This window comes from Gallus gallus, chromosome Z, assembly GCF_016699485.2.
Source record: "Gallus gallus isolate bGalGal1 chromosome Z, bGalGal1.mat.broiler.GRCg7b, whole genome shotgun sequence".
Classification (NCBI taxonomy): Eukaryota; Metazoa; Chordata; class Aves; order Galliformes; family Phasianidae; genus Gallus; species Gallus gallus.
In genome coordinates, this window is record NC_052572.1 from 29,199,124 (window position 1) to 29,212,966 (window position 13,843).

General features: G+C 35.1%; 1 protein-coding gene across 50 annotated transcripts in view; it reads right to left on the reverse strand.

The window, feature by feature from the left end:
* Window positions 1-204: 204 nt before the first annotated feature.
* The window catches only part of PTPRD (protein tyrosine phosphatase, receptor type D), a 362,219-nt gene continuing 348,580 nt past the window's right edge, over window positions 205-13,843 (reverse strand). For all 50 annotated transcript variants that reach the window (XM_040655785.2, XM_040655786.2, XM_040655771.2 and 47 more), the window contains 3 exons: window positions 10,251-10,405; window positions 7,059-7,194; window positions 205-4,918 (listed from right to left, as the gene is read on the reverse strand). In XM_040655785.2, the coding sequence (XP_040511719.1) occupies window positions 4,850-4,918; window positions 7,059-7,194; window positions 10,251-10,405 (360 nt within the window). In that variant the 3' untranslated portion in view covers window positions 205-4,849. The remainder of the gene's footprint in view (window positions 4,919-7,058; window positions 7,195-10,250; window positions 10,406-13,843) is intronic.

Below are 13,843 nucleotides of genomic sequence, written 5' to 3' on the forward strand. Positions count from 1 at the left end.
CTTTTAACCACCTTGTACTGGTCATGTAAAATATGCTAAAGCTAAAGGTAGTCTGCAAAGTAATTGTGAAGTCCACAGAAGTCAGTGGAAAAAGATCTTCTTAAACTTTTTTGCTTTTACACTAATATCACCTTCTTAATGTGGAAATTAGGCTAAGAACAATGCAAGATATTAGAAGACAGTGTAACAACATCTTTGCACATCTTTCTTGAATAGAGAATTCTTTATTGACAATTGACATTATTAACATGTATTTCATAAGAATGGCTAATAGGCTGTGATTCCTTAGAAACAAAGCAATCATAGGGATAGAGCTCTCTTTCAAAGCAAGCACAGTAAGACTCCTTTCTATTTTCTTGACTAGATTTCCATGCCATGACGCTTGCAGCCTACCGCAAAATATGTAACATTGATCTAAAACTTTTTCATAGTTTTTGAAAACATTTTGGAACACTGTAGTGTCACAAACCAATGTTTTTACTCATAGGAATCATCAGAACATGCAGCACAGAGAGAAAATGAATTAAATATATGTCATGATTGATTGCCGCTACTTCCATAAGTGTACTTTGACCTATGACTTTGGATTTACTCCAGAACCTGCCAAATTCTGAAAAATTCCCTACAAATATGTGATATTTTACTTCTTTGACTTGAAATACAATCGGACAATAGTCTATTTTCTCATTGTAATGACACAAATCTAAAGTACATACAGGAATTCCTTACGTATGCGAAGTGTGATAATTTCACTGAAATTCATATGCCAAAGAAAGATTTTGTCTACACTGGCTCAAAATTTGATGCTGAAGAAAATACATTTGCTAATGTAGGAATGCACTCTCCACTGTCCAGCCAGTAGCTATGATTAATGACTACTTTGTAGTTCCAATTAAATTCTTTATCACAAAGGGTGACCAACTAAGCTTTGATTTCAAAAGTACTGCTTAAGAAAGAAGACCAGGGCTGCATAACACTGACATTTTATTAGAATTCATTTGTAACAAATGGAACTTGTGTCAGCAAAGAACTGATTTTCATACAGACTTTCTTTCGCCACCAATGTAACGAAGTAAGAAAATAAAAAGCACGCCTTTCATTCTGTAAAACATTTACGCGTACTACTAATTAGAGGTAATTGTATCTTTTTAACAAGCCATTTTACAAGGTAATTTTTTTTTTTTAATTTTCAGTCTATGCATCCAAAACAAGAGCGAAGAACACATTTTTTTAATTATCTTTGTAAAGACACTCCAAGCTTGAATGGCAAAGCCACGTTAACAGATGGTTATGATGAGACCTGTAGCCTTCTGATGTCTGTGAAGTATTAGGGCACAAAAAAAAAAAAAAAAAAAAAAAAAAAAAACAACAACAAACTAAAACAAAAACCAAACGAATAAACAAAAAAGAAAAAGAAATGAAAGAAGGAAAAAAAAAAAAAAAAAAGGAAAACAGAAAAATGAAAGGACTACCAGGAAAGAATAAAAGGAAAAAAAATGTAATTGCATTTCCTTGTCACTGCAAGCATTTTTTTTCCTTTTAACGTGTTCTGTGTCATTTAAATATAACACCAGTGGATTTTATAAGCATTTCTTTTTTTTATAGATGGGTTCAAGTAATAACGTTGTTGAGTGTAGAATCAATAGGGCAGTGCATAGTACAAAGGTATAGAAAGTGCAAATCTCCCTGGAGGGCCCCTCCCTTTCCCAGCTTTCCTCTCCAATTTCTAACAACTCAAGTCTGTTTTAAGAAAGAGCTAAATTAAACTTAAATCCTTTTCATACATTTTGACTTTTTTTCCGCATTGCAACTTATCACGAAATAAGACATAACTACACATACAAACATAAATAGCACCATACTGGTTATGCTGATGAAGCCAATTCTAAGCTTGGAAATGTATGATGTATGCAGGCAAAGATGCTCACAATTTAAATTAATTGTAGAATACCAATATATAAGATTATATAAAGTGGAATGCACATCAATGATTTTAAAGGTTTCTTAAGAACACAAAAACTAAAAGAAAAATAGTGTACAATTTCCCTTACTTTTTTTTTTTTTTCTTTCCTTCTTTTGTTGTTCTGATCTATTTAGAGTTCCAATGTGCAAGGATATTCCCTAGGTTATGTTTCCAAAATTTTGCTTTTTTTAAAATTTATTTTTATGCTTTTTCTGATCTAATCCGAAGCACATGACACCATCACATAAACTGGCACTTCAATAATTAGTTAAATGTACAAATAAGAAAAGAAGACAAAGAAACTTAGTGCACATTCTTCTCTGGTCCAGATGTAAGTTACAGAGTCTCATTCTGAGGTAGCCTTCTATATAATTCTGTTTCATATATATATCTATGTGTATGTGTGCATGTGTTTGTGTGTGTGTGTTTTCTCACAAAAGTGCTCAAATATAATGCTTGCTAGAATTTAGTCTTCCATACTTTTCCTTCTACTAGTAGTGAAAAATGTGGAAGAAGAAAAGTTGAGGTCACAAGCCATACCAATGCTCCACAAAAATCCTTTGATACGCATGTACTGATGACAGCACAAGACACAATGGAAACCAAAGTCAGTGTAAATGGCATTGTATTAAGAATGTTAAGAAGTATTTTCTGCTACTTAAAGAATTTTGTTTGTCCTCTGGAAGAAAATGCAGCGCCATTATCAAATAAATTCTTCCAGCTTAATCTTGCTAGCCTTAATGAAAGGAATGGTTTAACTTTAGCAATCTATTGACATAATGGAATAAGCAGGAGTTGGACCTAAGTCAAAACAATAATATGGATGTGTTAGCACTGCTAATGTTGATAACCGCTACGGTACTGCTACATCTCTGTAATGATAACACTATGATTGGTGACATGATGGGTCAACCAGAAACAGGTATTTAAGTTGTAGACTGGTCATCTATTGGAAATATGAAAATATACAGGGCCTTGAATACCTACATGTTTTGGGTTATCATTTATTATCAACCATACTTGAATAGAAACTGGGAATGCATATTATTCCAAATTGTCTGATACATGTATTAAAATGTTTGAAAGGAATAACACATATATGAATAAACTGAACTAAATACAAATGAAGGCTAACTTAAATAAATGTCATTCAAAACAGGCATCAAATATAAGGCACTCTAAATGTAAAATTAAAATAAAAACCAGCATCCCCAAACAACACTGTATGCCACAAAACTTTTGATTTCACAGAGCAATGTGTGTTTGGCTTTGCCCTGCTATATACAATAAACGTAAATGATATAGCGCACACTATAGACATTATTATTGAATACAATTTTAAAACATCTTAATACCTAGTATATTACAACATTTTCCCCTCCTAAAGGGATATGCACTGATCTTTCCCACATGCACACCTCCTAACATTTAATAATATGATTTCTTATTGCACTATAGTGTTACAAATATTGAACTTCACTGGAAGCCTAAACCACATACTGTGTGTGTGTGTGTGCATAAGTATGCTTGTGTGTGCATGTGTGCACATGTGTGATATCTATGTGTGGAAGTGGCAATGTGGAGAGAAATACTGCTTGGTACAGAGACAATGTTCAAATATCAATGATGTGCATTCCTCACTTCTCCTAGAAAAAGAAGTTTATGGATCTTGGAAATGCAGATGTGACTAAATACTGGTGTAATGTAATAGTAGTATGCTGAGAAAATTTTCAAATGCTTTGATAAATCCAGGTTGTGGAAGAACCGGTATGTTTGTGTACGTGTGTGTGTGTGCGTGTGTGTGTGTGTGTGTGTGTCTACCTCTCTGTGTCTCTGTAACTACAGAGAGCCAGATAGGGATTGACAGTAATAAGTACATATACATATAGAAAGAGAGAGGGTGTGGGTGTGCATGTGCATGTACACGTGTATGCGTGAGTGTGTGCGTGTGTGGTAGCAGCATCTTTATACTTTGCGCCTCCCTGTTGATTCCAAAAGAAACCAAAAAGTCCCATTTTGATTTAACTGATTACAATGAGTATTTTCTTAAAGAAAACTAAAACAAACTGAAGTATAAAATAATGTCTAACAAGACTGTGGTACTGTAGATAAATACAGAACTGCACAAAAATGTGCAAATTTTCAAATTATTTAACATTCTACAGCACAATATTACAGATAAGAGTTCTACGGCTTAAAAAAAAATACAATTTTTAAACAAAAAAAATTAACAGTTATGCAACCTTTTCTTTAATTCACTTCATTGAATGATAAACTCTTGTTAAAAAAAGGAAAAAGTTTACACAGTTAAAAATGAAGCACAGGTCAGCAGTATCTTTACAATACTAAAAAACTAAATCAAGGACTTTCGTTTTAAACATTCTCACATTTTCCCTAAAGTGTTATCATGAGCAATATGATGGGAAGGGGTACTGTTGAAGCAAAGAGTCTGCTTTGTCTTGAAGCCAGGTCCTGACCTTTCAACAAGCATCTTGCGCTGAATTGCAGTTCTCACATTTCTTTTTTGCAAAAGGCATGCAGGCCTGAACAAGATGGTTGCTCTTTCCAACAATTTCCTCTTCCCTTTGACTTCAAACAATGTTGAACCCTTGAGGTATCTGTAAATGAGATCCTTCAGATGCCTCAGTGGTCAGGATTCTTTTATTATGGTTAGGTTATTAAACTGTGAATTCTTGGTCCACATGGAATTGTTGGGTCTGTTTTGTTTTTAAATATCCCCAATTTTTTTTTTTTAAATTTATTTTATATATCCCCAATAATCGCTCCATAGCAAAGAGCTAAGAAGTACTTCTAAAGCACATTGTATGGCTCAGAAGCGGCTCTCTGGATCTTGAAGGGCCTGCAATAAAAATCCAGGATGGGTTTTTATGTTGCATAGTGATCAAAGCTGCCCAGATATTCCAGTGCGGCTCGATAGCAGAATTGATATTGATCCTGGAGATAGAAAGATAGAAAATGAAAGCATCAAAAAGCCATCTTGTTGGTTGGTTTCTATTTTCTTTCAACTAAGAATAAACACTTTGTGGTTATAGATGAATATACTGCAGAAGCATTTGTAGTTCAGCAATACTCTCTAGCTAGCATTCACAGAAGAGCAGTTTGAGTTACAACAGATGAAGACAGACACTCATTTAACACAATAACATTTTGTACAGAATGCATCTTCTTTTGGAGCAGAAACTGTATAATCATTTATTCAGAATTGCTAAACTGAATTAATACAATCGTAAAACTTTCTTCTTATGGGAGCATGCTAAGATGTCTCTTCCCATTTATTTGAAAATAAGTAGGAAAACAGCCATTTCACTCCATAGCAAATACATCATGCTAAATGCCAAAATTTACCACAGCCTTAATATGGAATGGAACACAGAAAACTGCCAAGTTAAAAGATGGGTTAGGAAGCAAAGAGAACCTTTCAGCAATACAAGCTTTGATGAGGGTGTGAAGATTCCTTACCCTGTGGCAAGAATAGGGAATATGGGAAGTATATGTAGCTAAACAGCTTATTAACATGAAACACATTGCATTTCAACCTGTACCTGGAAGCAGAGAAAGTTCAATGGGGTGTACAATTTGATTAAATCTCTAGTGAATCCAATATCCTTCTTACTTATCTGATAATACTACATGCTCACCGTACATGGTTCTACTTGTTAATGTTGCAATTAAAATTCTTTCAGTGACCAGGAAATTTGTTAGACATTTGTTTCCATTTAGCGATGCGATCATTCCTGCCATGTGTTGGAACTATTGGAGAATACATTAGATGTTCTCCTAAATTTTAAGTAAATGTGTGAAGTAAAATTGCCTTGTTGAATAAAGATTAGATTTGTTGGCACTTTATAATACTGAATGAGAGATTTGTCTTCCACAGAGTCCTAAAATTTATGAGTACTTAACACTTATTTTCAGCAGAGGGGTTGAAGGGTGGCATACAGAAAACAAAATCAAAGTAGGAGGGATAATATATACAGCCCAAGACTGTGCTTGTCAAGCTTGCTTCAAGAAGCACAGCTTTTCAGTACACTATAGTTATTTCTTGAAACTAAAACGACAGAAAATAGTTAGTTTTCTTTTGCTTATTCAGAATAATGCTAACAAAGAAAGATAAAATGAATTAACAAGTCAGTTTGGTAACAATAATACACTTGACTGACAAGACTAAATATAAATATCTGTATTTTCATATATGTATTTCTGAAGTTTCTTCTTAAATATAATAAAGCCTAGCACTGGCTGAAGAAATGTTTCTTTTTGGAAAATTCTGGGGAATCATCTAAAATTTTATTCAAAGTAATTTAGGGTTAATGTCAATGAAATTCTACTAAATAAATGTATGGCCTAAAATACTTCCCTTCTCTCTGCCTTTTGCTGAGCAGTCTATTGACTACAGCTTAATTCAAATCTCCCATTCAAAAATTTAAGTAGAAATAAAGAACATGCTGAAAGTTTAAGTATTCATTATGACATGACACAGCTACAATTACAAGCATCCAGGCACAGAAAATCAGTTGATGCTGCGTGTCCTTCTTTATATTTCTGTATAGCATTATTGCTAGCATGGAAACTATCTACACTGTAGTTTTCCTGATGCTCAATTTACCACCATGATTTTCAGGAAAAACAGTCAATTGCTTGATGACCCAAAGTCAACTATGAAAATAATACAGCCTCATTCCAAAGCCTTTTGCTCTTGCAACATAAAAATCTCAGTGGATCAATCTGAATAAACAATTTTCTTCCTTCTTTATCACCTCACATTTATTTCAGAGAGTAAATCTTTAAATGAAAATGGATACTGGCTCTGGGAAAATGTTTTTCCCTAACTATGATCATTTAGACTCCACTACTGAAATTATCCTTTTATTCCCCATCCAGCAGTGTTTAATGTCATAACAAGAAATAGTTCTTGCAATACCTTCACAGCAGATTTTGCATTGTATTCATACACTTACTATATGACTTAAGATATAAATAAACCAAATTTTGTGGTTTCTGTCTGTGAATTTTTGGGTGTAGAGAAATATCCATACTACTTCATAACATTTTACATAGAAATTGTTTTCCTCACCTCTGTCTGTACCATGGCTGGCCGCTGTGTCCTTAACATTTTGACAGTCTGGAAGATATCTACAACACCTTCATATCTCATTCTTTCCAACACAATGCTCAGAGTTATGAATACTCCAGTCCTTCCAACACCCGCACTTTTGCAATAATAGAAGAAAAATGATGGGAGAAAAGGAATGTTAATTGACAGTTAATGCTGAAAGAATTGGCTGACAAATTATCTCTGGATACAACACACCATATGTGTACAGATTTCTATAGATAGAAAGGCTCACTAAGCAAAATTCCACAGTGAACTACCAGATAGGGTTTATAACAGAAATTGCTCTCAAGTAGGCTTCACATGCTACTAAGTGCTTCCTGACTTTCCAGTCTTCATTGCATAGTGACTTGGTTTGTTGATCCAGACATACAGTTATCACTGCATGATGAAGGAAAATGAGAGCATTTGCTGTCAATGACCTACACTGTAAATAACAAAAGAAAAATGTAATTATGTATTTTGCTACTTTCTTTTCTGTATTCATGTATAGCCTCTGTTTTGCACACTTTCAGTGCTTTAGTTGATCTACACTGATTTAGAGACAGTCACTGGACACTGGACAGTAATATTGAAATTGTTCATATACACTCTAAAATTTAAATAACAGAACAAGGAAAATCCAAGACAGCCTTTATTCATGTCTTGCAGTCTGGATCTTTAACATACAAATACTGATACACATACACAATATTTGTCTACATCAGCCTGGAATCTCTTCTTTGAATATATGTCACACTTGCTATTTTTTCTGTTTTGGATTTCTTTTATTAGCTAATATCCCAAGAAGTTATAGAAATTCCTCTAATCAATACAAGCAATAGTCGCCAGTTACTAACTTTAAACAATTACCTATTTGCGAAATTGAGAAAAGGAAACACATAAAAACTCTTGGAAAAGGATGCATGTAAGAACACAGAGAAAGCTATGTTCTAAGTCTGAACTAGTGTTGGTTGGGAATTAAGCAACCGATTATCTCACAGTTGATGCCACAGTCAAACATATTTGGCTGAAGAACTCTGAACATACAGGTCAATACCTAAGATTGGTTCAGTTGAAAATTTTTCTTTAAGATGAACAATATTTTGATATTTAAATTATTTTTTCATGAACTATCTCATGAAATTAGAACTTTAAATACTAACATACTATTCTGTGTGCAAAAATGAAAGAGGAGAAACTTCAGATATTGTGGGTGGCAAGCATTACTGTGTAGTACAGAAAGCAAACTGGAGAAAAAATGTATACAGTGGGATGGAAACTACAGGGAACTGACATTAGAGGAATTTGTTGCTTCAAGAAATTCCCTCTCTGTAGAACATATTTTTAAGAATTTATTACAGTACAAACTGGAGGCAGTATTGTAAGAATTCCACAAAGGCGAGATGACTGGATCTTATACTTCATGGGGAAAACAGAAAAACAACAAATGAACAACAACAGCAACAGCAACAACAACAACAAAACCAACAAAAAGAACACCTTACTAATTTGCCAGATATATTTATTATTCAAGTAATGTGACTACCATTTATCATGATGATTAACATTGATCTCAAAATTGTCATTATGATTATGAAAAAAAATAAAGCACCACATCATGATTATTATATTATACGTGACTTCATTTCTATCAAAGTCAATGGTAGAAATTTCTGTAACTTCAGCACAAAAGATCACAACTGTTTGGAAAGTTTCCATAACTTACTGTCTGTAGTACTTCATTTCAGCTATGAATTGACAAATTTGCATGGTACAAAGAACATAGAAGAACACCTTCACTTCAGTTTTTTATGTGCTTTCTTCACTCTTTTTTTCTGCATACAGGCAAAAATATTGCTTGTTTGCCCTCTGCTCTCTGAACTTATTTATGTCAGGAAGTATAATGTTAACTCTTGTTATGGCTGTACTTCATCTTCCCTTGCCAAATGAATGCCAGTCTCTGATCTGCAATAATACTTCCCTTAGCAGGTTATAAAAAGTATTAGGCAAACAGAAAAAGTAGGATTCAAGTTGTCTAGCATGTTTAATTTATTAGGCTTTCAGGTTAGGGGAGCACAACAATCCCTTTTAAAGCATGTAGGTGTCTTAACAACGTTAACTCACTGAGAGCTTTGAAAGGACAAGAATTTCTCGCTCACTATACACACATATGCTTCAGCAAACTCCCTCATTTTTGTCCTTATACTAGTATTGGGGCACTACTTGGCTTGCAGGAAGGATTTGGAACATATATCAGTATTTTCCATCTCTGTTATATAAAAAATAACATTTCATCTATGAAAAATAATTTAATATTGCAAAATGAGTGTCTAAAATCCTAATGGAATTTATAGAAAGCAATTTATTAAATAAGAGATAAAAGTCTAAGATATTATTTTTGGCCATCTGTTACAGACTTCAGAATACTATAGATGAAGTAAATAAAAAACATTACTAAAGAATATTAAAATTATTTTAAAAGCTCACCCTGGATTATTCCTATACACTCTCCAAGCTTTTTTTCATCTACATCGCAATCGTAAAGGGAGAGATTGAGAGAAATCATCACATTAAAAAATGTGCATGACATTCTGATGTTTAAACTCACCATTCCAAACCTCAATGACTTTCTGACAGGCAAAGCTTCTAAATATTTTCTATTCAATTTCTTGAGGTATATTCTATTCAGTTTTTTGAGGTAGCTGTTGTTTTTCTTTGGCTCAACTTGATTGCTACTAAATTATTAGTCAGGAGAAATACTCAGTTGTTTATACATAATAATCTTCACCAGTGAAAAAGTCTGACTTTTAATTACAAGTAAAAAAAAAAAAAATCAGATGGAGCAACTTGAAATAAGGTCCTTCCTACTGCTTTTTGAGTGTAGCATTGATGATATCACTTTTATCCTGCATTAGAGACAGTTTTAAAGGTTGCAAAATATTACATGCTTCTACATATTTGGTAAGAAAATTTTCTGTGTGAATGGAGTTATATCACAAAACAGTTCCCAATTCACAAAGCTTTGTTCTTTTTGTTAAGGTGTTCTATTTGGTTACACTTCTGATAATTTGCCTACAAACTTCTATTTACATATACATTTTCACTGTAATTAGCAATCAAATTAAATAGAAAAAAATCTGCACAAGTTGTTTCGAGGCTTTATTTTCTTACCTGCAATGAACAGAGATCGGTCCATCCTGACCAAACTGCTCTTTTGTTTTATGCACTTGGCCTATGAAATCAATAAATCCTTCTCCAGACTTTGGCACTCCTTGTTCTGGCCAGTCAGTGAACTGGAACTGCCTCACTGTTCGGGACTGGCCATCCTTTAACAGAAGACACAAACAATACATTCCCAAAGAATACCACAGTGGCTGGAAGCCAGTCAGCCAACAGCCAGAAAAGACAAAAAGAAAAGAACACTGGGAGGAAGTGAGAGATGCCCATGACCACTACTATGAAGACTTCTTCAATCACAATACTTACTGATGATTTTGGACACAATGTCACGAAGTGCAGTTTCATTAACTGCAACATATTACAGAGTTCTTTCTGCAGTGGATAGGAGAATTGTCTGACATTATGTCTGCATTAAAAAATGTTTAAGGCTAAAAGCATAACTATCTTAACAATTTAAAAACATATATATATATATATATTTGTAATTTATATTTTAAATCCTGTAGATTGCAAATTTATTCTTAAAAAAAAAAAAAAAAAAAAAAAAAAGTAGAATAAGGTCATCCAACCTGCCTCTATATTTTGTGGATACACTCTACTGAATGACAGAAATATCTTCGCTAATAAGAGTTGTTTAGTCATTGTCTTGTTTGCAGAGGATGTCTTTAATAACATAGAGCATTTTTTGTGAGGTGCACATCTGTGTGGAAGAGGGTCAAGAGATATCAGTTGTTTAACAAACTATAAACGTCCTTTCAATCATTGTAATTTCATTCATGAAGAGCTCAGACACAGTAAAAATGTAGAAAAAAGACTTCCTCTCTTGAAATAAGTCAGCTGAAGCTTTTCATCCTTCTTGCTTAAGAATACTAACAGGATTACTTAAAACTGGATAATGCTGCAGCTTCATCATATCTACTAAAAAGTCAAAAAAAATACTGAAGACCACCATAGACTCAGATTTTTGCTTCATACCTACTTAAGATGGAAGCAGTCAAGAAACATACATAACAAATGGATAAACTAAATGAGTTTTCAATTTTCAAACATTGTTCTGTATAGTTTTGATGCCGAATCAATATAACTGAAGTATTTGAAAGCATGGGCATAAATTGAACTAGTGATTTAAACTAGTGCCTCTGGACATGTTATTATTTACTAAGTGCTGACCCTACTACATCTTCAAAATTGTCTTTTAGCAAGTGAATCTCGTAAAAAATTGAAATGTGGAGATCTCACAAAAAGCAACAAGTTATGCTGGAGGCAAGAACAATCCTTTATTTTTTTTTTTCTCTACCACTCAGCTACTACAGACCTTTGAAACAAAATAGAAGTCATTTTAAAAATAACCAGAGGAAAAAACAATACTTTACTTTTATGTTTCCTCTGGTACCATGGGTTTTTGTTTCCCATGTCTCAGCTGAATAAGAAAACAAAATGAGCGCATGCACCATTCACCACTCCAGGAAAGAACACACATTCTCTTAGATTCTTACTAGGCCACTCTGACAATTGTCAGTCTGTTTCTGTGGAATGGTTTTGGTCACTTAAATAAAAGAGTATCTATTCAAAAATGTTAAGCCAATTTTATTTCTAGTAGATATCAACACAAGTAACAAAAAATATTTTGAATTAGAAACGACATTTTGTTAATACAAATTTCTCTCACAGTGACTGTTGTAATGCCATTTTCCCTTAAGAAGAAGTAATGAAATTGCATCTTTCAGACAGCTAAAGACAATCATTATTAAGTAATCAAGAAGAAAAAACAATAGGTTGATTCCTCCCCAAATGACCTTCCATTTCCCCTGAGTAAAGAAACAAAATTTTAAGTCTGATTTGCTTGCAGCTATTCGGTCAGTAAAATTGGGATGCTAAATTTTAGGAGAACCAGCTTCCAGCTCTTTAAGGAGTTGGTCAATAAAACCTACTGGGAAACTTTCCTCAAGGACAAGGGAGTGAAGCAAAGCAGGCATATCCCCGGGTGCAGGAAGCTGGGAAAGGAAGGCAAGAGACCAGCATGGTTGAACTGAAATCTGCTGGTCAAACTGGAGAGCAAGAAGAAAATGCACAGGCAGTGGAAGCAGGCACAAGTGTCTGTGGCCAGAGTGAGTATAGTGATGCTGCTAGGTTGTATAGAGATGGGGTCAGAAAGGCCAATGCCCAACAGGAACTGGGCTAGGCAAGGGGTGCAAGAAAGGAAAACAAAAGTCTTCAATAAGTATATCAACCAGAAGATGAAAGTTGAAGAAGGCATACCCCCACTAGTGAGCAATACAGGCAGGCTGGTAACAGTGTGCAAGGATAACAACTTTTATGCCTCAGTCTTTTCTGACAACTGCTCCTCATACACTCATCAATTGGATGGGTCAGAAGGTGTGTACTTTGGGGAGCTAAGTCCATCCCACTGCAAGTGAAGATCAGGTTTGCAACTATATATATAACTATATGTGTCCCAACAAGATGCATCCCAGAGTTGTGAGGGAATTGGCTGATGTAGTTGCCAAACCACTCTAAGTGCTATCTGAAAAGTCATAGTGGTCAGGTGAAGTTCCTGGTGTCTGGAAAAAAGGCAATATCGCATCAATTTCTAAGAACTACCAACCTGTCAGCCTCAGCTCTGTAACAGGGATGATCATGGAACGGATCCTTCTGGAAGCTACATCAAGGCACATGGAAGAGAGGGAGGTGATAAGATATAACTAGCATGGCAGGTCCTGCCTGACCAACCAAAGAGTCCTTCTACGATGGTGTAAATGCAGCATTGGAAAAGGGAAGAGACAGTGGTGTCTTCTATCTGGACTTTAGTAAGACCTCTGACATTGTCCCTCATAAAATACTTCCCTCCAAATTGGAAACGTGGATTTTATGGGTGGACCATTTGATGCATGAGGAACTAGTTGTAAGATTGTACACAGAGACTTGTGGTCAAAGGCAGATGAAGATCGGAGATGAGTGGTTTCCCTCAGGGGTTTGTACTGGGACCAGTGCTCCATAATAACTTCATCAGTGACACTGAACGTGGAATCAAGAGTACCGTCAGCAAGTCTGCAGATGACACCAATCTCTATGGTGTGGTTGACATGCCTGAGGGATGGAATACCATCCAAAGACCTAGACAGGCTCAAGCAGTGTGTCCAAATGAATCTCATGAGTTTCAGCAAATCCAAGTGCAAGATCCTGTACCTGTGTTGTGGCAATTCCCACTATACAAGCTGGGGGATGAAAAGATTGAGCACAGTCCTGCCAAAAGGAACCTGGAGACAGTGGTAGATGGTAAGCTGGACAAAAGCCAAAAAAGTGCCCTTGCAGACCAGAAAGCAAAACGTATCCTGGGCTGTACCAAAAGAAGAGTGGCCAGCAGGTCGAGGAAGGTTCTGTCTGACTACTCTGTGCTGGTGAGACCTCACATGGAGTACTGCACCTAGATGTGGAATCTTCAGTACAGGAGAGACATAGACCTGTTGGATAGTGACCAGTGATAGTGATAGTGAGGGGGGGGGGGAGGTACACGACACACGACTTTAACAATGATCCAAGACATGGAACACTTCCCCTGTGAGGACAGGATGAAATAACTAGGG